The sequence below is a fragment of the Neopsephotus bourkii genome, unplaced genomic scaffold (genome assembly GCF_033783945.1).
Source record: "Neopsephotus bourkii isolate Nb327-2 ecotype Australia unplaced genomic scaffold, CSIRO-AGI_Nbou_v1 NB_168, whole genome shotgun sequence".
NCBI lineage: Eukaryota > Metazoa > Chordata > Aves > Psittaciformes > Psittacidae > Neopsephotus > Neopsephotus bourkii.
Genome location: NW_026900684.1, coordinates 17,197,126 through 17,221,022, shown reverse-complemented (window position 1 = coordinate 17,221,022; position 23,897 = coordinate 17,197,126). Strand labels below are relative to the sequence as shown.

Here is a 23,897-nt window from a genome sequence, read left to right as displayed (position 1 = left end):
TCCTGATTCACCTACGTTTTAGTGAAAGCTGTCTCACTGTTAAAATAGAATAAGATTATTCCCAGTGGAAAAGCTTGCGGAAGTCCTCTGGCAAAACTAAAGACTAAATGAATTTTAAAGTAAAAGAACATGCAGATAACAATTTTAGCTTTGAGCAATGTCGAAACTTTTTTTAGCCACAATTTTGACATTTTAACAATGTCAAAACTTTTTTTAACCACCATAAAACTGGTCCCAGTTTTTTATGGGAAAACAATATTCTTCAGTGCTGATTCAAAAACTTTGAGGTATCCAAAGCTATAGGTGTCCTCTTAAGCCTCTGGTACCTGAATTTAGCCAGGGCAGGAGACCTTTAAATAGCTGAAAATAGGGACTGGAATTGATGTAGGAGCTTCAAGCCATGAACTTTTAGAGTGCTTTTAAAAGTTCTGCTTGTGGTGCTTTTGGTAAAATGTTAATTCCTGTAATTAATGGATCAGATCACCCCAGAAGTTCTCTATCAAACAATATCTGCTGACTCTGAGAGTTGCCTTGTTAGAGAACTCCCCCCCACACACACCAAACCTAACCAAAACCTCCCAACACAATAGATCTGCTTCGCACCTGGAAGCATTTAAAGGATGTAAGTGGATCAGCATTCACTTTTCTGTTGATAAAAACAAGGTTGTTCGAAATCATTTGCTAAACTGCTGAGCTATTTCAAGTAATGTGCTGGATTTTACCTACCCTCCTTGACTTCCAGAGAGGCTGTTTGTGTTGGTGGGGAGGGCTGCAAGGTTGGTTTGTTTCCACAGGCTGGGGGGGACCCAGCCACCACCTTTGTGAGTGGTGTGTGTGGTACTCTTTGATGCTGAGGACTGCTGGGGGAGCAGTCAGTCATCTGCATATGGGAGACCATCCCAGCATGGGGCTGGCTGTTTATTTTCAAAGCCTTTGTACCTCAGGTTACTTGTAAGGCTGGTGCTTGGGGAGTTCCGCTAAAACTGGGCTGTACGTGTTCCCTGGTTTGCCTGTGATTTGCAGCTGATGGAAACCAGATGGATGATCCTGTGCTCTGCAAGTCAGTATAGGAACAGGGGCTTCTGACATCAGAGCAGCTTTTACAGAAAACACCGGGTTAAGATTCAGGCTCAAGCTAGATTGCTTCTTCCCTCCCCCCTTTTGTCTATTTTTACTGCATCATTGGTATGTGTCCAAGGAAAGTCAGCCATATCATTCGGAAATACAAGAGGATAAACTTTTGACTGTCGGATCTCTTCAGGCAGAGAGACTCCAGAGTAAATGAACTGGGAGAGAGAGAATTAAAAGGAGAGCTTTCTTTGGGTGAACTCTTTCGGTTATCTGCCCTGTCAACAGCAGTGTAAAATAACGAAGAAACTGCAGCAGTCCTTTCCCACTGTCTTTCTAAATAATGTAAGTTACCCTTTCACACTCATCTCTCTCTGTCTGCTTTTCTGCTTTCGAGTGTTTTGTGAGAGCAGTGGTTATACAGCAAGGGAACTCTTGCCAGGAGCTACACTGTGTGATTGAGGGAATCGCTTTGTCTTTCTTTCTCTTCTTTCAGTCAGGTCTGTAGCGGGGAAGCCAAGCAGCTTGACACCACCTTTCTTTGACAGTCGTGCTAGCTCAGCTTTAGATGGCTGTCAAAACCTTTAAGCCTTTTCAGTGTTTGTGCAGAGATTCGTTTGTAGTTGGCAAAAGACAATAGCAAATGTTCTGATTGAACTGTGTGTCAGGTTTGCCGTAAGAGCAGGCGTTTCAAAGGGGATCGTGTGATGCTGTGCAAAGAGGACAGGATGTGACAAATGTTTCCTGCTCTTTAAAAGAAATAATTGGAACAGAGCCAAGCAGTTTGCCTAGGGAAGAAACAGTGATGCTTATTCAAAGCGAAATAACAACTGTGTAAATCTGAGAGGACAGCACCAAGGTCTAATTAGGGGAGTTTAGTTTTCCCAGGTGCTCGGGTTTTTGAAGTTGGCAGTTAACATTCATGTTGCTGTACTCTGCTGTGCTTCTGTGAAGAGTAACTTGAGCCATTACCTGGTGCGTAGCTCTTCGTAAGTTACTTACATTGGTTGGCTTCCCTCTGCGTTCATGTTACTATTTTCAACGAGCAGTCTAGGCAGGCTGTCAGGCAGATGATAGGTTTAAGTGAAAACAAGAGATTATAATGGTTATGTACCAGGTAATATACCAATAATAAGACAAAAATCACCCTGAACTCACTCATTAGGTCAAAACAATTACATGAATGTTCATTTATATATGGGGACAAATAAGAAAATTGTGGTGAAAGTACAATGACTTAATGAATATTTCTTAGACAAGGATGTGGCGTAAGAAAAGTTGCTTTCTGTTCCAGCCTTGGATTTTTTTGTCTTTGAGGGCAATGGATTTATTACCTGCATAACGTTCTGTGGCCAGCTATTGTGATTTAATAGTCAGAAGTTTTTGTCTTAAAGCTCCACATTGCTGCTTGTGTGAGAACTGAAATTACATTGACTAGTGATACCAATGAGAGTTTCTAGACAATCTAAGTGTTTGGAATAAACTCTGGAATATAAACTGTAGGGCTTGAAAATCACATGAAAAGGTTTAGTTCATCAAAATCTGCATAAATTTGTTTATTTTAACACTAGTCCCATGATTTTCTGGAAGATAGGCACATGATATCTAAAGCCTGGAGTAGTTATATAGAGAAGGTACCAGGAAGCTGTTGTACCTGGTCTTGGAATTGCACTGTCCTGCTAGAAAACAAAGCCAGCAGAACAAGCAGGTTAGTCTCCGTTTCCAGACAGTTTTTGAGGGGGGAATCATTCAGTTGGCTGACAAAGTGAAATAAGGCTTCTGTGCTTTGGCTGTTATCCACTGCTTACCATAAACCAAAGGTTTCCTCAAACTTTCGGGAAAGCATTTGAGAAACATGAGTTGTGAAGAAACATCCTTGTCTGATCTGGACCTGCAGTACCCACAGATCGGCTATAAAGAACAGCTTGGTGTTTTCTTCTTTGAGGGGTCATTTCAGTCCTTGAGAGTCATCCTCTTTAATGAGAAATGGCTTTGATACACTTTTAATACACCATGGCTTTCCTCTGGGAGAAGGCTAAACAGAACTGCTTTGTTACTTCAAGCACTGTTAACACATGCTGCTTGAGGCCCAGAAGGAAACATAAAGCAGGTTTTATGACAGAACCAATTCTAGATTCGATTATAGGGTTTCTGGGAAGAGGGAAAAATTAAAATCTTGGAAATACTTAATTCAGCCAACGGGTAAAAATCTTCTGGTTTCTATGTGTAATTCATAAAGGAAGACAGCAAATGTATCATGCCATTTGCAGAATAAAAATTAGAAGCATATATATTTAACACCTTTTGGAGGTGCTTAAATGTTTGTCTTTTTCATGGAAGTGATTTTCCATGTACTAACTAGAATATCCTTCACTGTGAGGGTGGTCAGACACTGGCACAGGTTGTCCAGAGAAGCTGTGGATGTGCCATCTCCGGCAGTATTCAAGGCCAGGTTGGACGGGGCTTGGAGCAACCTGCTCTCATGGAAGATGTCCCTGCCCATGGCAGGAGATTGGAACCAGATGATCTTTAAGGACCCTTCCAACCCAAACCATTCTGTGACATACGAGTTCAGTGATATCTTAGTTTTGAGGTTAAGTTTGAGGCAAGCAATGTCCATAGCCTTACAGCACGTGTGAGTGCTGTCTGAATTCTGCTATGTCCAGCAGTATGCATAGTGTTTGGAAAATTAGATTTTACTTGGACAAAGATGACAATACTGCTGGGGGATTTCCTCGGCCCATGATACTATCTATTTCTCTGGAAGTACCAGTTTTAGCTTGAAGGCAGGTTGTTTGCTGGAAAATCCCAGATAATTTGTGCTTGAAGCCACCATGAAAACATGCTGGGCATGTCTTTGCCTGATAATGGAATTTCATTAACTCATAACAAAACAAGGATTTGGACAGCTTATATAAACACAGCAGTGCCCCTGATTCCTTTGAGGAAAACTGAGGAATTAAATGAACTGGAAAGGTTTTGGGTGTCCTAATGTGAAAAACTAAGTGTTGTGCATTATGATAGTGAAGCTGAAATGTAATCATCTGCATAAAGTATTAAACATACACAGTTTTGCAGAAACAGGTAATACTACATCTAGACACATGAACTATTTCTACAAAACCAAAATCATGGTGCAGTGTAGGTTAGGATAAATCCTTGAGCCAAATGTAAAAGAAATTGGGTTTGATCAGCTGGCAAGTGTATTGTCTCATCAAATTAAATGTGCCTGAAGATACAAGTGTAGCTAGTTTGAACTATTTGTTTATACACAGCAGCAAACATATCTATTCCTCTAAATAATAAATTCAGTTTGTAAAGAATGATCCTTAATACAATTACATCGTAGAAGGGGACAGGACTTCAGATTTAAATAATCGTTTTAAGAACAGTGCAATATGCTTTGTTATAAAGAGTCATTAATTCCAAAGAAGCCTTAAAAATTTTCTCTTCGGATTTTGCCCATCCATATTTTGCAGGGTAACATTTATGAACTTGCTTTTTTTAGTCAGCTTTCAGGGACCACATTGGAAAAGCTCAGTGACTGTCAGACTGAAATCGACTACTGCAGATCCTACACTTGGCTGACACCTTCAACCAAAATTAGATACACTATTTTCAGAGACTACAGGTTGTGGTTATGTTATTGCTAATGCTTGTGGGTTGAAGGAAAAAAAGGGGGTATGCAGGGAAGCTATGTGAAATGTTTGTCATGAGTTGTTAAAGAAACCAGGACTGAAACAAAATCAATATTTATTGAAAGGGATAAATGTTGGAAAGGAAACAATGGTTGTTTGGAGTTTTCTAAAATACTAAAGGGAATAGAGCAGGGCTTAGCCTTCACATAAATAGACTTCACTTCCCTATACCTCCATTTGTGACAGATTACTTCTCCAGACACACTTGCTGCTTCTGTTAGAATTGGGCCTGCTCTTGTATTTCTTATGTGAGATGAATGGATAGGAGGCAGTCTCTTTCCTCCTGTAAGTGATGTAAGGTTTATATTAACATGTGACTGCAATGGAAAGAGCTGCTTGGTTGCAGGCACTTAGCAAATGTAGTTCGGAAGAATTCGTGTTTGTGAGAAATTGCGCAAGATTTCTTTCTCTTCCTCTTTATTTTTGATCAACTGGAATAAAGCCCACCTCCCACTGAACAAAACTCCGGTTGATCTTTGGAGAGATTAAAATGGCATTTCATGTCAAACTTTTTGTATTGTTTTAGTTCTATTTCTGTGGTTTAAATAAGTATTTATTGTGTAAATTCTAACATTAAAGGCATTTGTCTTTGTTTTCTACCACAGACTCGCTAGGCATTTTCTGTCCCAGAATTTGTAGGCGTATCTTCGCACTGCATATCGTTCCTTCTCATAATTGGGGTAGTTTGCTATATTTGGATTGGGCATTGCTTATTTTAAATGGTGAATTAATTGTTGGTAATTTAGTTTGATCACAGGAATAGCAGTTTGTAACTGGAATAGCATGAAGTTAAATAAATTATTTAATATGTCACACTAGCGTACCGTATGGGGACAGCCAAGGATCTAGTCAGCCGAGAAGCCTGCTGGCAACCAGGCAGCCTTCCCACTTTCCAGCTGGACCTTAGGGCAATAACTCAAAAGCAAATCCCATTCAAAAGGAAGAATTGGAATAGAAATTGGAATATAGTTTTTGAGGTGCTGAAGAGATAGAGTGGCGGGTGGATGTTGGCTCGCTCCCTCTGTTTTGCTACTAGTTAGTTGCAGTAGGGTAAAAGAGGCACAGCTAAATTAAGAAGGAGACTAATCACAGACATGTGAAAAATGTTAGCAGCATGTATTCTGGCACTTCTTACGTTACATGGTGATCCTGTTAACGCAAGCATCAAAATATATCCTGTATAGCTGGACTGCTACAGTAGTTTACAAAGAAACTGCTGACAGAATGGCTATGATGGTTTACTGTTAGATATTAAATCTAGGCTATAAAAACTTGAAGAATATGCCCTGCCACTGGGAAAAGACAAATGACTTAAAAATGTACTGTAGTGACACATACCCTAAATGTTCACCTGGACGAACTGCAGACAACTCTGCTTCTTATGGTCAGCACTTTTGTTCATGTGTAAAAGTATTATTCATTCTCTCTCACTTTAAAGCCTTCTGAATATTGTCAGGTTTGGATGCATTTTAGGAGCAAGTAATTAGGTAGATGGTGATCTTCAGTCCTTATGCCAGGACAGACTCCCTCTATGAAAGGGACATAAAGATTGGAGTAGATACAATTACTTTTGATCAAGTTCTAAATGCATGAGATGAGTGTTCAGCAATCTGCCTGCTCCTAATCCAGTATGGATTTATTTGTCTTAGTGTTATTAGTCTGCCTAAACGTGTATGATCAGTTTATTTCTGGGTGACTTTTTGTTCTTTTGTCACATACAGCTATTTGTTCTGTGCCACATTGAGCTTCTGTTGTTGATTATTTTTTTCTTTCAATACTGGAAATATAGAGTGGCAATCCTTTCTTTTTCTCCTGTATTTTTTAATGTGTGTGCAATGCTAGGCTTGAGGAGATCCCTTCACTGAACTCATAATTGAGAAAATTGTCATCTCTACTGTGATTGCTCCCTTCTGCATCACAATTTAGTGGACGTTGGTTTATTTGTGAGTTTTAAGGTGTGTGGTATTGACCAGTGTGTTTTGTGAAGTATTCAGGAGTTGGTTTAGCAAGGAGAGAGCAGTGGCCGGATTACTCTCAGCTGCATAACTCTGACTAGTATGAAAATATAAATGCAAAGATGCTTCTGCACCTTGTGCAGAACAAAACCCCTCCAAAATGGTAATGAAATCATGAGCAAACATACGTGACATGATTACTTACAGAACAACCAAAAAGGAGATTGCACTCAAAAGATTTTGCTGAACTTGGAAGTGCTCTTGAAAAGATCCGAACAATTATGTTTTCATGTGCCTCTGAATGCATTAATCTCTATAGTGGTCCTTGGTGAGAGTATGTGTACCATATTTAGCCTTAGCCATATTTGGCCCATGATTTATATTATTAGAGAACTTGCTTACTCTGTGAAAAACAGGATGTCCAAAACAGCAGATGTCACCAAGTTCAATGATGTCAGGTGTCTTCAAGGCCACCCTGGTTCTTCTGAAAACAGCTTTATGTTATAAACACTGTGAATCAGCCTGCTTACAAATTCCTCAGGATGTAAAATAACCCCTAGGAATGATAAATGCGGGCTGAGGAACAGGCCTTTTGCAGCATACATAAACTGTTGAAGAGAGAAAACTGCCACAGTTTGTCTGCATTTGCACAGTATCTTTTTTGCTTCCTTTTCCAGTGAGGAAATGGTATTCACTTAATACCCTTCTACAACTTTACTCCCCAAATCCCTGTATTGGTGGAATTGTTAATATAAACCTTCAGGGATTAACTCCCACATGATAAGCTTTTTAATTGCATTGTACTGAGTTTAGGAATTCTAGGACCCAAAAGTCAGGTAGAGCCATAGCTTGATTTCGTATCATGTAAGGTTTTTTTGTTCTGAGTGTTACTCTGAGACAATACTATGTTAGGAGTTAATGTGTGGTCTTCCCAATGTACTAAAAAGGCTTGCTGGACACTCCACAGAAAACAGGCTCTTCTCTTACCTGTTTACTACTCTTAATCTGCTCTGTGTAGTCTTGGGAACAACTGATCTTTCTGCATCTCAGTTCAGAAACATTTTATAAGAAAGAGAAAATTAAGTGTTGCAGCATGAAGATTTCATGCTATTTCTCAAATATGCGGGGGTGTTTTTTTTTGTTTTCATCCAAAATAGTTGGAAATAAATTTTGATTGTGAAATAAAAACATGCTCTGAGATACTTCATTACTAATTAAAGAGGAATAATTTTCCATTCATTCACAAATGTAATGCTTTACTTAAAATCTCTGTGGAGACAAGTGCAATCTTTTATTACACTGGAAACAGAAGACAGTATGTAACAGAGGACTTCTATGAGAACTGTGCTACATGTTCGGTGTAGGCATAGTAAACCCTCATCCCTTAGCTTCCTCATTCTCATTAACTTTTTTACTAGCCCCTCCTAGAAAAAGTAAAATAATGATTAAAACCCCCAGACCAGACTAGTGCATGCAAAAATGTTCCCATAAAAGAAGGTGAATTCCCAAAAAATGAGCAGTTCCATTTTCCTGTGCTTGCAAAGTCCACAATTTCTTTGTCTTATCAGCAGCTGACACATTGCATAGTTTTGAATACAAGTAAGTAGAAGAGCAGGAGAGCTTCTTCCCATATTTAATTTTTTGGTATGGATCTTCATCTGAGCTCCCGAATGGTGCCATTTACCCTCTGAACAGCCATCGGTTTCCCTCTGGGATGTTCTCTTGCAGAAGGCCTGCTTGGAAGGTGTGCACCTTCTGGAGGGACCTCTGTTGAGGAAGATGGACAACTTTTAAATGAGGAGAACCAAGACAGTGATCAAGGCATGATTTCCCCAAGCTCTATGGCATTGCTTTTAGAATAATACAGAGTACCTCTGTAAAGAAACAAGACAAATGTCACTCTTATGGAAATACCTCTAAAAGTTTCCTTTTTTTTTTTCTTCATGAAGATAAAGTAAATTTGAAAAGGTAGGAGGTAGTGGGGAGACATGCTAGGTTAGTACTGTATTCACTATGAAAGGGTTCTCTGCTTGGGGTGATGACTAGTCAATTTCCATTCATTGTTGTGTGTCTTGTTTGTATTACTTAGAAATGGGTGTAACTGCTAAAGTGGCATTTTTCGTGCAAGAGTAGTGTATTAAGGTAGCTGTGTGCTGGATTCATTTCACCTGACATCCCTGAATGGCAGGGCTCTGCCAAGTGAGAAAAACAGCCCTGTGGAGCCATCAATGTCCCTTAACTATGCCAAAAGGGAGTGGTTATTATGACAGCCTTTGTGGTGTCTACACTGAGTATTTTGAAGGCTTGTCTGGACATAATTAAAAGTAAATCTAGCCTAGCCTTATAATTTGGATGGTGGCTGACGGTGAATGCCTACAGAAGGACATCTGAATAGATCACACATACCATGGTACTCTCCAGAATGCTCTTTCATATTCAGTGATTTGTGCTTCCAGTTCTGCTTCTGGTAGAGGCAGTGTCTTTGTGTTTTAAAATCTTTAATCAGTTTATCCACCATGAATTTGTACTTCTTTCTGGAATGCCTGTGAAATATTAACAACAGTAGCATCCTGGGGCAATGGGTTTCACAGCTCACAGGAGTATCACAATATCCAGCACATCTGTGGACAATAAATAGGAAGAGTAAAAAGCAATAGGTCTAAATTGTGAATAAAATTTAACTCAGAATACAGCATGCTCCACCTACAAAAACCCTAGTGAATGCTGCTTCATCAGGCTTTCAAAAGCATTTGACTTATGTGGAACACATCCTAACAGCCCCTCACTGTGGCATCTGAAGAGAAGTAATTCAGTACCTGAGATAGTGCAGACTCTGTATGTCCCGCTTGTAGCAGGCAGGTTTTCTGCTAGGATTTCTCAATTACTTTTAACAGCAATGCCCAGACCTGGTTTCTTTACATACACCTCAGATGGGTTTTATCATTTACTCATATAACCTGTATCAGTAACAACATGGTACATCTTGTTGCAGTCATCGCAACAACTTCTAAAGTGTCAGGTAGTTCTTGTATCTGCTCATAGAGTTTGCAAAAGGAGGAGGATTCTGAGATCTGCTCCTGTTCTCTGCCTGCAGAAGATTCAGGCTAAATAAGCCACCATCTTGCACCTCTTTCTTTACAAAAATAGTTGTTATCCAAATTAATGGCTGGCTATGACAATTTATTTCCTAGTGTAGAAATGTACTTTGTTTCACAGTTATGGTTAAAAGGTGATAGCTGAATTGTGTGAGGCGCTGAGACATCGGCTGCCTATGCTTGCACAGGATCTGTGTTCTGTGTAGCTGGTGCCTATCACAGTGGGATTCTGGCACTTGGAATATATTTCCAGGTGCTGTCACAATCTGAATGATAATGTGGCTGGTTTAAGACAATTTTGTTCTTAGCTATCCTGATGCCAGTGTTTTTTCCAAGTGCTTGTTTTTTATTTAAAAAGATAGCTGCATTCACATGGTTATTGTTTCCTAGACTGTTTCCTAATTTGATTTTCATGTACCTAAAAATGTGTTTGTTCTACTGTAAAGTCAAATGGATGTGTTTTTATACAGAAATGAATGTACCGTGTACCCCAGTTCAGCTTGGGAGAGTCTTTAAACTGTGTCATTTAAGTGGCTCTACTTGCCTCCTCTTTCAATAGCTTCTGCTTTATAAGTTGTGATGTCAGTTAAAAAGATGGATATTCATGCAGACAGTTATGTATGAGGGTCTTCTGAGAATGTAATTTTCACAGAAGTCTGACCTACATCAGTCCTGGGCATTCTCTTACAAATAGCCTGTCAATGCCTCTTGGGCATCAGGCATTGAACCTGCTTGTGCTGAGAACCTGGAAGAGATGTCTAACAGAAAGCTTAGGAGAGTTATTTTTGGAGATGAAGGATAAAAGTGGACACCTTTTACTACTGCTGCTCTTTCCAGCTTGTGTCAGGTATAAAACTTTGTCCCTCAAGGAAGAGGCTTGAGGAAAACCTGGTCTGAGTCAGAGCATCTGCTTGGTAGGCTCTGAGAGAGGGTCACTAGACTGCCTGCCTGCTCAGGGATATGGTGGTTTTGGAGTCAGATAACTGCATCTGACTGTGGCTGAAGTGAAACTCTGCAGTGGAAACACATACTGGGAATTGATGCATTTTGCAGATAAGGCATGAGATACGAGGAATGCTTCCTCGCTGCTGTAGAAAGGTTTCGGCTTTTTCCCATAACAACAGTTCTTTAAATAGGAGTGCTGGCATGCAATCAGCAAACGGTTGTCCTTGCTAAGGACTGGAAAGACGTGTTTACTGGGTGAAGTTCAGCCATGGGGTGTTTCCAAGCTTTGAACTACTGGACCTGACTCCTGCTAAGTCAAATGCAGTGACCCTGTGAGTGCAGAAGAGGACGGGGCATTGCAGCCTGCATGCTCAGGCTCTGTGTGCTTGGAGCACCCTGCAGGAGCTGTAGGTGGCTTTTTGTTACTGTTGTTTGATCAGTTCAGCTCCTGTGCCTACAAGCATTGTTAAAACCCACAGAGCTTCTTTTGCCAAGGTTGTTCTGACATTGCTTCTCACTATTGCTGGTGCTGCCAGGCTACCTGCTGTATGCAGCTACGTGTTTGCCTACTTGCTGTGAAAGTTCAGTGTTGCATTCTTGCCAACATAGAGCCTGCCTGGGTAAACTGCTGCCTGCCGCTTTATGCTTGAGCAAGGTTTTTGCTGAACCCAAGGACAATATAAATATTTAGATATACTGCTGTGTTTTTGAAAGACCTATCTGTTCAGAAGACTTAGCAGAGAGAAGGTAACATCGCTGCTGTGCTCTGGGCAAGAAAATGAGGTGGGTACTGTACACAAGCCAAGGTAAATATGGAGGTGCAGCAACCAGTATTTCATCTTCTAAACAATGGAAGTTGCTGCAGAGGATGAGAGCCTGAATTCAGCCTGCTTACAGACTGGAGAGTGGCTATTCCTTCCCTCTCCTTCTTAATTTCTATCCCAAGTTTTTTTTTTGTGGCAGAAACCTTACCTGCTCAGGCACCCTCTCTGCTGTGTGCTGTGCACTAAGATGTGAGTTCCTTTGTCTTCTGCCTCCATTGTTTGCTGTTTTGACGCTTTTATTCTGCCTTCTGTTTCTTGCTGTGAAACACCTATTTTTTTCTCCCGATTGACTTTCCACATGCTGTATCTGCTGGGAAGCGGGGTTGTGAAGGCTGCTAGAAAACAATTCTAAAGGGCTGTCAGCCTCTAAGTTAATTTGGTGAAGAAGTTCCATGGTATGTGGTGATTGCTGGGTGCTGCCTTCTCCCTTGCTGACTTAAACTTTGTGCTACTTCAACAAAATCCTACTGAAGTAAATGGAAACAGAAGCAGATGAACTTAAACTTTGCAGTGATCAATAGAGATTATATGACTAAGCTCCAGTACCCAATGTGTATCACCTCTCCTAAAGGGAGAATTGTGGAACTGTAAGATCAAGTGGAGATGCAGTGCGGGGCAGATCCAGAGGTGTGTGTCAGGAACAACTGAAGAGGATGGTCTCTGAGCAGTTCAGCCTTCACAGCACAATTCAGTCCCAAAAGCACTAGGCATTTATTACTTGCCTCTATTTTTCTTGCCATTGCTGAGCAACTCTGAAGAAGATGCCTATAGCATTTTAAAATATACCTTATATATTCCTAACATACCTACGAAAGGCCAGGGACATCTTTCCAAATAGATTCCTGCTCAATCTTCTGCTTTTTGTCTGTACTGCTTGTTATCCTGTGCTTGGAGGGGTTAACAGTGATTAGTATCAAGTCTCCATGGAGCAATTTTATTTCAAGTAGCATTTCAGAGCAGATGTTTATAGAAGCAGCAGTGATTTGATGTGCAGTTTTAATTATTTGTCAGTTCAGCTTGGCTTTATTTGAGCCTGTGTGCTTATAAAGGCTGAACAGAGACCTGTCAGTGTTAGCAAAACAGGTAGGCCCAGGGAGTCAAAAATGTACATTGTAAGGGTGATGTTAACAGCACCTGGTACTTAACCAGGGTAGGGGGCTTTTCACTATAGATGCTCTGACTCGCTGCTTTGGATGGCAAGTATACGATTTTAGATCCTTGTACTTGGGCTTGTACAACATCTAGCCCCTGAAATAATTACTTGGACCTACCGCACTGCAGATTTTAATAGCTCACCTGAGAATATGTCATTTTATTAAACATGGAAAGGGCCCTAAATGACAGCTCTGAGGCTGTCATTTAACCTGATATGTGATGATTTAATACTGTCATTTCCCTCAGCACGCCCTTTCCCCCTCATTTCCTACCCCCTTTCTCTGAAACTTCATTTGTGAGAATGGTGGCCATTTAGCTGGGGATTCATGGACTTCCACTGCAAGCATTCAAATTGCCCTTGCACATGCAGTAAATCCAGTGTCCTCCAAATGCGGCGGAATTTATTGTGCAAGGTCCTGACCCAAGATGAGGTCCTGAAAACCTCAGGCAGACAAACAGTCTTGACCTAGGTATCATATCTCAGTTGAGTGATGACTGTGTGACCATACAAGCTCTAACTTCCCAGTCTCATCTCTTAGTGTGTGTAGGGCAGCCGCCAGCAGATCCTCTCTGTGTCCAAGGACTAGACAGCTAGGAGGTGGGGTTTGTGGGGATGGAAGCAGTACTATCACACCACCAAAGGGTGGTGAAGGGATTCTGGAGAGACAGGCAGAAGCTGTGGGGATGGGGAAAGAGAAGAAAAGGGTGTATTAAATTCCACTCATAACCCTTTCCTCCTCTACAAGAATATAAAGCATTAGTATGTCGATGTCTTACGAGGCCCACCCCTATATTTCAGGTGTTCATCCTGTTATAAGCTTTGATTACAGACTAAGGAAAGGAAGGAGGAAAAAGCAACAAAGCATTAAATATGTAAAACTATTAAGCAAGGCTTTCATTTATAGCAGTGGCTTCTTTTCCTGTTAATCCTGCCTTTAGCAGTTGAAAGCTTTTTGAAGAAACCTTGTTCGTGACATCAGAATCTGACTGATACTGAGGGTGAGCCCATTGCTGCACAGAAGAAATGCCAGAATGCAGTCACCAGAGGTTGTTTCTGGTGTCCGTAGTGCCTGGCCCTGCAACCTCAATGGCAAATACCCAAAAGGGGAAAGAGAAAAAGTAACACAGAGGGGAGAAAAGCGGTTGGTGTTTGGTGCTGCCTGGCTTGCGACATCAGTGCTGGATACAGGCAGGGAATGCAGTCACTGCAGCCAAGCTTGGGCTGGCTGAGCCAGGAGGCCAGGCTGTCCCAGCTGCGCTGCAGTTGTGCTAGAAAAGCTGCACCTTGGCAAGCTAAACTAGGTGTAAGCAGAAGGTAGAAGGAAATAGAATAAGGTGGCAAAGACATAGGAGGATGTGTGCTGGGGGCGCTGGGAAGGTCTCCAGCAGCCCAGCATTTTATCCTAGGCAAACCTTTCAAGTTCTTTGCCTCTCACGCTATGACAAGCCATGTGTTGGGTCACAAGCTTCAGCGAAGAGCATCTGCTCCACTGAATCACAACATGGGATAGGGATTCTGGCTGCAGGCTGTGGCTGGTGGGGAGGAACCAGGACCTAGCAGAGTTCCATTTGGGGCAGACGTGCCCTCTAGCTACAAACCCACAGTGGGAGGAAGCTGTGGCTCTTCCCAGGCCACGTGAGCTATAGCCTGGGCTATTGGAGACTGTGGAGTTGGGGCTGGAAGCTGCTCTTGCTCTGTGGGAACTGCTGCGTCTGCATGGGTAAAGAAAGGTAAAGGTGCCTCCACTGCTGCTGTCTCATGAGGATGACAAAGGCCCCTTAATTCCTGGTGTGGGCACGGTCCCACAATGACAGAGCTTGGTGTTTTCAACCCACGTGCTTTCCTGGCGCCACGGTCAAATTAAGGACGTTGGAACTGGGAGATGGCTGTAACAGCCCATCCTTTCCTATATTCGTGTTCCCAAACTAGCCCTCGTTCACAGCATGTCAGCTTTGGGTAATTAATTTCTGGTCTCTCACACCTCTTGTTTTCCAGTCAGCCTTAATTGCCAGGACTCTATTAGCTGGCCATTTAGTCTGGGTCAACCCAATATTATTTTTTTCTGCTGATCTTACAATCTCTTTCCTATAGACTGAGTTAAACTACTCTCCCTTCAGTCAATTTAGAGTACAGGCTTCGGTGCAGACCATTAATTTTAACCTGGCATGTTTGGATGACTTATTTAATGTTAGGAAGGTTATACCAGTATCTATCTTCCTATAGTCTGTAAATTAGATCTGGGGTTTTTTAGTAACTTACTATTAATGGGCTCCCTAAGAATATGAACGGAGGTTGTGTTTGGAACAGGGAAAGGAATAATGTTTTCAAACCCCATGATATTCACTCTTCCATGACACTATGAAGATGGCATGTGCTATGTATTTTCTTCTCCTGAACTTTATTCACAGGTCAGCAGTGATGCAGGTAAATCATAGAATCATAGAATGGTTTGGGTTGATAGGGACCTTAAGGTCATCTAGTTCCAACCCCCCGCCATGGGCAGGAACACCTCACAGCAACATGAGTGCAGCAGATCTCTGAGGGAAAGTAGCCTGTTCTTTTTAAAACAAAAAGACAAAACAAACCACAAACCCAAAACCAAACACATAACAACAACCCCCACTCCCAGCTCCAAAGACATACACATACAATAAACCTATTTGAAACAGGCTGGTATTAACTGCTATGGGGGTAAAGTACACAACTGTTCGCTCAGCTACAAATCCATTTCCTCTTCACTAGGGACAAGAAAACCATAGATCAACATTCAACATGTAAGAGCAAAAATCACAAGGGAAATTCTAAGACTTTTGTCTTATTTTCCTTGCCACAGTACCACATTTTTGTTTTGCTGAAGCAGCAGGATTATTTGCAGAATATCAGCTCTCTGTCAGCAGGCAGTTTCTCAGAGTTAATTGTAAGAGAATTGCACTTCGAAGCAATCTCTCATTTGGAGGTGTAGACCTCTGTGAGAGTGCCTGCAGCTGTGGCTCCTCCAGTCTCCTTTGGCCATGAGGTATGTGATGGGATCGGTTCTGATCTGAGGGGTATGCAGCCCTCACTCCTGATTGTAAATGGAAATAGTAATTTGAGCAATACTTGTCATTCTGTTTTAGTGTATGTAAATTTGATGCTTGAAATGAGCAAGGAAAGCAAGCAGCTATGTGGTGCCTGTATGCTTCAGTCTGAGAGTTTTCACTTCGGTTCGGGGTGGGTGGGGGACACTCCTGAATTTTCCCTCTTGATTTTTGTTTTATGTGTGTCAGTGTTCTGGTGGCGAAAACAAAAGGCCTTGGATCTCCTTGTGGGAGTGAAGTATGTGGCTTGCTGTTTGCAATGGGGGGTCTAGGCAGCTTAAAAAGAAAGCAGAAAAAACCCCAAGAAACATAAAAACCCACCCCTCCCAAAATGTGCCTGAAATCTCTGCCCTCCTTTTGAAACTGTGAACCCTGCTGTGCAGATGCCTGTTTCTTCTGACCTGCTGAATGTTGGAGCTAAAACGAAACGTACTTTGTTCTCTCTCTTTGACAGAGTTAGCACATGTTGAGGGAATCAGAGGAGCAGTATTTTGGCACAGGCACCCAAACTCCTAACACATACACACACGCTGCCTGATGTTTCATTTCAGGTTATAAACTGGATTACAACATGCTTTTACCCTGTGGGCATTACCCAGGGAAACCAGGCTGGATCTGCCTGATGCATAAAACAGATCTGGTAAATGATTGCCAAGTGACAAGTAAATGATGTGTGAGGAATCTGTATTTTTAACAGGAATTTAGGTTACTCTTCAGCCATGCTAAATGATCATTAATACTATTTACCTCATTGGTGCAAGAATTGAATAAATTCATTCTGTTTTGGAAACTGTGCTTGAAAAGCTTAGGACAACATTTTAAACTTCTGAAATAACAATATCTGTCCTAATTAAGTCAGAGTAGCACAGACAGTGTTTAAATCCCACATTTTTTGTTCTTGATGCAAATGGACCTTTGTGTCCTTTTATTTGTGGGAAGCTTTGTTAGCCTCAGTTAGCTGAAATACTTGCATATGATTTGCTCTTTCAAAAGAAAAGATACACTATATTTAGAGATGCAAATACTACCTAGTCTGCAAAACCCACCAGCTGTTATACTGGAAGACAAAGCTGATTCTATGTTGCTTTACTTCAGCAGTGTCTGCGTATTCACAAGCATCTTTTTAACAACCTTCTCTGCATAGCTGAAGAATACCAGACACTGAATTTCTTTTGGTAATAGCCTAGTTAAATCTGAATTGATCTGTGATTTTACTTTTTTCTTTTTTTAAATTTAAACAAGTAAATAGATTAACTAAGAGAATACACCTTTGCATTAATGTTTGTACAACAGTTGGGCTGACTGTTAGCTCTGATTTTCACGTCCCTTGAATATGAGTTTACTAATTGCTGCCTTAAGTATTTGACTTGAGTCTGAGTCAGGTCAAATACGCAACTCTGTAGTAGAAGAAACTGCTGATGGTTTGTGTGTCAGTAGCACAGCTTTCTGAAGAGGTCCTTTGCTGCTTCTTTAAACATCTGGCGACACAGAGAGTGCTTGTGGGGGTCTTTTGTTGATGGAGGTTGAGGCAGGGAAGAATTATATCCTGAGAAATACTTTGAATCCTGGCAAAATCAAGGTGGCATTGTTGGGTGTAAAACTTTGTCTCCTTCACAAACGAAAGTGCTTTCGTTTCATCTGTGGCGACTCCTGGTAATGGGCGTTACGTAATATTTACTCTCCCCTTCAGAGTTAAATCCTTTTTCCGATTCCCGAGTAATATTTGCATATGTATTTCTTAGCGGCATTGAGATGCCAGATGCACAGCGGTAGCCGTGCCTGCCTGCTAATCCTGTAATAACATTCTGGTGACCAAATTCAATGGCCCTGCGCGGAGCCTTGAAACAGCTGATTGCTGAGTAGGGAGGGAAAAAACCCACCCAGCGAATCTCGTCGCAGCTCTCTGCTGCATCCCTATCCCACAATCCCTTGCACCATTTGCTGCAGTCTTTCTACACAGGCTGAGTGAGAAAACGATGTGCTAAATAAAGATTGATTGGTTTGAATCCCGAAGGGGTCTCCCCCTTGTAAATGACCCGGGGGAAAAAAAATATTCATGACGACTTCTCTGGGCCTCCTCTTGTTCTTCCATTTTTCTTTCCACCTGTCCTCTCCGTGGAATGGAGCGTCATTCCTTAGAGCACAAAATCTGTCATGCATCTAATAATGACCGTGCTGTGATAGGGAGTCTGAGACAGTTTTACGCGTGAGGCTTGCACTATTGACAGATGATGGTTTGTTCGTTTGGATTACTGCGGAACTGCAGCTCCGTCCCTGCAAGGATTTTATCCTCAGCACTGCACTGATTAAGCTATTTTTCTGCAAAGATGGGTAGGTCTAAATAATGCTCAAGTTCTCTCAGTTATTCCTGGTGGCTGCTGCTGCGTTGCTCCTTCTGTTTGGGCCACCAATCGTTCATTATGCTTCTGCATGCTGTAAGAATGAAGAGGGTTGCTGTGTTTTAAACAGGGCACCCAGCTGATGGCAAGAGTGGGAGAGAAAGGAATGAAAATTTAGCTTATCAAGCCTTTTACACAAGTGGACTGTGTGGAGGTTATGATTATTAATTTGCTTGGTGTGTTGGCTGATTTTGGGGCTGGTGTTAGAATCTGTTCTTTATTCCTAAAGAGTCTGGACACATGATGTATCTGTTTTAAGGACTTTTAAACCTCAGCTCCCCCATTCCTTGGAGCAACAATATCGAGGTTCCCCACCCTTTCTTACAGCTCTTGAGGCCTAACCGTTCCTTTGGAAACGTTGCCATTGGAAACCTATTCATTTATAATACATGAATAGACCCTCTAGGTTGTGAATACCACTGATAAGAAGAGGATGAACAAGCTGCAAGCAATTTGTTCTCCTCAGGCTGTACTTTCAGGCTAGTTGCAGCTCTGGCTGGGTGGAGTTCAGTGATGGCAGTGTATCAGCAACAGAGAATTCTGCACTTTTAGGAATAAATCCTGGAATTGAACAGACAGGTTTAAGTTTTCCAATGTCTTTTTGTTGGCTGCGCCACAGAAACTAATAGAGAATTCAATAACTGTTGGGAAATTACAGAGCTTCCTACCTGTGGGAAGTGTGCACCTTCCTATTACATGGCTCTATCTGAAACAGCTCTTGTTGAACTGTTATTTGCTGTCCCCTAATGTGGATCTTTTCCTTTTCTAATGCTATAGGAAGTTCTTTTCATATGGGTGGGGCCGCACCCTGACTTTGGTTCCTGAAGGCATGCATGCATAACAAGGCAAGGCTTTCCACTCGCTTAGAGAGCCATTGTGTTCTCCTTTCTTTGCTGTGCGGTATATTGTGAATGAAAATTGATAGTTGTATCTCCAAGCTGAAAGAAAAGAAGTGTTATGTTTCAGGTGGCTGAAAAGATAACAGTCCTTGAGCCTTAAAGAGGTAACAAAGGGTACACGTTTCAGAACCCTTTATGCGCTTGATTTAGCACACGTGAACTGGGTTTCCAGTGTGTGCTTCTTATAGATAAATGGGTGAGGGTTTATGTCTTGTTTGGTGCAATGTTTCATAAACCTTTGACTTTGCATGCTTAAATTATGAAGTGTTAACCGTACAGAGAATGGATTCTTAGACTTGGTTTCAGAGCTCATGCTTCATCTGTTCTTTATTAGATTGTGAGGCAGGATGAGCATCCAAAAGAGCTCTGGCAGTTTCCAAGCTCAGGATGCTGCTACAAAAAAGAATGAGTTTTTTTTTGTGAAACTAGTGTTACTCTGCAAAATCTCCCGCTGATAATACATCTGAAACTTGGGTTTCGAGGAACTGCTGTGAGCACTGCAGTAAGTCAGAATACTGTCTTTGGTGAAATTCAGAATACAGTATTCTGATTTAGATGATGAAAGCATCATGTAAAATCTGGAGCTTTTCCTCCAATACTCTTTTATTGTACAGTTCTTTCATTGAGTCAGCGGGTAAAATCATCCTCGTGTAGGTACATCACTTGCATCAAAGGTGGAGTTGGCTCAGGGAGGCTGCAGAATCCTGAAAATCCCATACTCAAAACACTTTCTAGTATGAATCACCTGTGAAAGACGTTGTACCAGGTAGTGGTACAGCTTGAAATATGTTGATGGAACTCTGTTTCCAGGTGCATGTTTTGAGCCTGATTTATGTGAGCACAGGGGATAAATGACAGTCATGGCCTGCTGTGTTCCAGACAAAACATCAGATGTTGCAAGCACTTACTTCTGAATTGTTAATGATTTCCTCCACTGACAAAGCTTAAAGTGTGAACATTTGGAAATCAAAGTGGCTGGCATGAACCTTGTGTATGAAACACCAAGAATCACCTGATTTTGCAATGAGATTGGGGGAATGCAAAAAGCCAAGGTGAAGATCAGATTAAATGAATATGACATTTTTCAGGCAGCAGGAGTTTTCCTTCTGTAAACACTATTTGCTGGTGTAGCTGCACTTGATAGCAGCAAGATGAAATCACAGAAAATACCTGGTTGCTAGAGAATTTTCTTCTGTTAAATGACAGGCAGCACTCACTGCAGACCTGTTCTTTCATATAAGTAGAGGCTTTTTCTCTCAATAGTCTGTACTTAGTCTGTAACAAAAAATCTACACTGTTCGTAGTGTATCAGTGTCCAGTTTGGAAACTGTGCTTCTGATAAGAAGTCTTCCTGCTTCTGATTATCTTCCCTGCTTTGTTTGGTCCCCACCCCTAACTTCTGGGGGTACGATCTGTACCTGTATGGGAAGCAAACACAGCTGCATCCCTGGTGGAGTGACTCTTCTTTTGCAAGACATCAGGGAAGCTCCACGTGTTATGCTGCCAAATGCATGGATACGTTAGTGCATGTCTGAGAGTCTGCTCTTTCTATTCCCTTTTGTGAAAGCTAGATATTGTATTTCCACTGCTTGTAAAGCCGTTTTTAACTCAAGCTTTTAAAAAGTAACACAGATTCCCAGTTGATCTCCTAAGGTTTATTGTGTGTTATTTATGGCGTTTAAATAGGTAGGAGGAAGAAATGAAAAGAAAAAAAAAAAGAAACAAATGCTCAATCCTGAAATCGTGCATTTTTAGATTGTGAACAAACATGATATTTCACAAGGATTATAGCAATTTTTAACCTTGCAGATTTTCCCTTCTTGGAAAAAAAAAGGAAACAAAAGGGCCAGCCATAAATGCTTTCCTTTGAATTAAATGTCAGTTACTGCTGTTGAGTATTTTTAACTGTGAATAACTTTCTGCTGTTCTATGTGCTAGCGCAGAGGTGATTCCTGAGGAGCCTGTTATCAAGGAACTCAGTACAGCCTAATCCATACTCACTTTTATTATCCTAGAAATAGCCACTTGCTCAATGTAATAAGTAAGCCATACCTGTATGGCAAAATACACAGCTCAGGAAGAACAATATGAGTTCAACTCTGCCAGATTAGTGTGCCATGCATTCAGCACAGGAAGAAGATCTGATGCAATGCTGCCAATAAAATGCTACAGGGCATGCAAATCATTGTTGAATTGAATGACTTTGAATGAGGGTGATCAGCACCAAGGCAGAGGGCTCCTTATTTCCGTCTTGGAAAGCCTCGACTGCCCCTGAGCCAAATATCAAATTGTCTGAAGTGGATGACTAAAAACTGGGATAGAAAATGTGTAGGGAAGAAGTTACCTCCCTAGGAGTGTACCTGCAGTGGAGCCCAGCTGGGCACTGCTCACACTGAAAAGGAGCCTCTGAACTCAGTGCTGCAACACAAGCGCTTGCTCCAGCCCAGTAGAAATGCTGGTGGAGAGGAGTTCTTGCAGGCCCACCCTGCACTGCCTCTGCTTGGCAGATTTTCCTAAACTATTTTAGCAGGAAGTTTACTTTTCCCTGAGATTGCTTCCTTCCTTTTCCTCCCGTCTTCTCTTTCCACGTTTGAATTCTGTGGGCTAGAATCTGTACCTCCAGCTGAAAAGAAACTCAGGTTTTTCTCTCCTTGTGCCTTAGGTGTTCCAATCCTGCTGGCATTCCTTAACCTGTAAGTTTAATTCTGTCAGTCAGTAGACTTTTTTCTTACCCTTCTATTTCATGCATTGTATGACAGGATTAATAAGAGTCCTAGAAACATGATTCTTACTACTCTTTCTGCCTAGAATGGCATTTTTCTTGCATTAATTATTTTTATGAGCTTTCGTGCATCCTTCACCCTACCTTTGCTGATTCTTGGCACCTATTAGTTGCCTCTTCTTTGCTCAGTTTCTTATATCATGAGGATCTTCACCTACCTCAACTGCATGGCTGATGCAGAAATTGAGAGCTCCCTTTCCAGAGGCTGGCTGGTTCTGGAGGTTCCTTTTGGGGGACTTCCTGGAGTCCAAACCTGCCATAGTTTTGGCAACACCAGCACTGATAAGGGAAAAAATTGTTAGGCTGCGTCACTCTGCCTGTGATGGAGCCCTTTGACTGCCTGGTGCGGTTCCAGTCCAATTATTTTGCCAGCAGTACTGTAGATGTAAGACATCCTATGTTTGTTAGCACTGACTGAACCTACTGGCGCAAGAACATTTATATCATGGGATTTTTTTTTAGACCATACAGCCCTGTAACTCCATCAGTCCAGAGGTAACATGCCTTTCCAGAATGCCTGCTCAAACAGAGGTGTTACATGTTGTAGATATGGATGCTTCACAAGTCCTCATCAGTGATAAGTCATTTTAGAAGTTTAATTCTTCACTGGTTTGATTTTAGATGGAAATATGAATTCCTGCACAAGGATGAAACATCAGTGAATTAGCTGTTGATCTTGTTATTTCATGGAGTTTACAAGCCATTTTTCTTCTTTTCTTCTTTTCCCCACCCCACTCCAGCAGTGTGCAGGGTAGAAGGGAACAGGACGCATATGTCAGTGGTCTAGGATGGCCAGTGAAGGCTCCAACATCCCAAGTCCTGTGGTCCGCCAGATTGACAAGCAGTTTCTGATTTGCAGCATATGCCTGGACCGTTACAAGAACCCCAAAGTACTCCCCTGCCTGCACACTTTCTGTGAGAGGTAAGTCCTTTCCTCAAGCTGGTAATGAGGTTTTTGTGTCGTGCAACAAGCACATGGATGGGGACTTACTTGTAAAGGTCATACCAAGGCATGATGAAGTCCGGGAATGTTGGAAAGTCAGGGATGAGGAAAAACACTGTTATTTGTGGCAGGCAGGAAGAAGAGATGGCAGTGGAATATTTGGAATATATTCCCTTTACGGAAGGGTAAATAAAAAGTAAGTCTAATGAAACTAATGAATACAGCTACAACCATGTGAAAAGTGTTGGCATTCAGAATTTGGACCTCAAATTAATGGCCTCAAATTTATCCTTATTAATATAATTAGAAACAATAAAACCCTTTCTTTGTTGATTTATTAAGCAGAGAATTAATTATCCCATCATTTAATGTCCAAGGGTTAGACATGATATATACATTATTAATAACCTGTGATTAAATGTCTTCATTATTCTGCAGCTTGGTTGACTGAAGTGGAAAAGCTCAGAAAAGAGATGTGATAAACCAGAAACCTGGCACCTCCTGTATTTAGCTAAATTAATTGAATATCCATATTGATAATGTTATTACTATATTATCCATCAAATGCTGGAGAAAATACAGTATCTGCAGAAAAGTTAGCTGATGAATTATTTGTTAGAGTTTGCTGATGACACTAAACTGGGAGGAGTGGCTGACACACCAGAAGGCTGTGCTGCCATTCAGTGAGACCTGGACAGGCTGAAGAGTTGGGTGGGGAGGAATTTGATGAAATTCAACAAGGGCAAGTGTAGAGTCTTGCATCTGGGGAAGAACAACCCCATGTACCAGTACAGGTTGGGGGTTAACCTGCTGGACAGTAGTGAAGGGGAAAGAGACCTGGGGGTGCTGGTGGATAGGAGGATGACCATGAGCCAGCAATGTGCCTTTGTGCCCAAGAAGGCCAATGGCATCCTAGGGTGTATTAGAAAGGGTGTGGTTAGTAGGTCAAGAGAGGTTCTCCTCCCCCTCTATTCTGCCTTGGTGAGGGTGCATCTGGAATATTGTGTCCAGTTCTGGGGCCCTCAGTTCAAGAAGGACAGGGAATTGCTTGAAAGA

The 23,897-nt window shown here is 41.6% G+C and overlaps 1 protein-coding gene across 13 annotated transcripts in view; it reads left to right on the top strand.

Annotated features, from left to right (window-relative positions):
• TRIM2 (tripartite motif containing 2) overlaps positions 1-23,897 on the top strand; it is an 88,145-nt gene that overhangs the window by 26,778 nt on the left and 37,470 nt on the right. For 6 of the 13 annotated variants that reach the window (XM_061373902.1, XM_061373893.1, XM_061373860.1 and 3 more), the window contains exon 2: positions 22,639-22,820. In XM_061373902.1, coding sequence (XP_061229886.1) covers positions 22,687-22,820 — 134 coding nt within the window. In that variant the 5' untranslated portion in view covers positions 22,639-22,686. Of the gene's footprint in view, positions 1-1,203; positions 1,414-11,407; positions 11,545-15,736; positions 15,758-17,787; positions 18,150-22,638; positions 22,821-23,897 lie in introns of those variants that run through there. The other 7 variants (XM_061373930.1, XM_061373876.1, XM_061373911.1 and 4 more) reach the window with 7 other exon arrangements.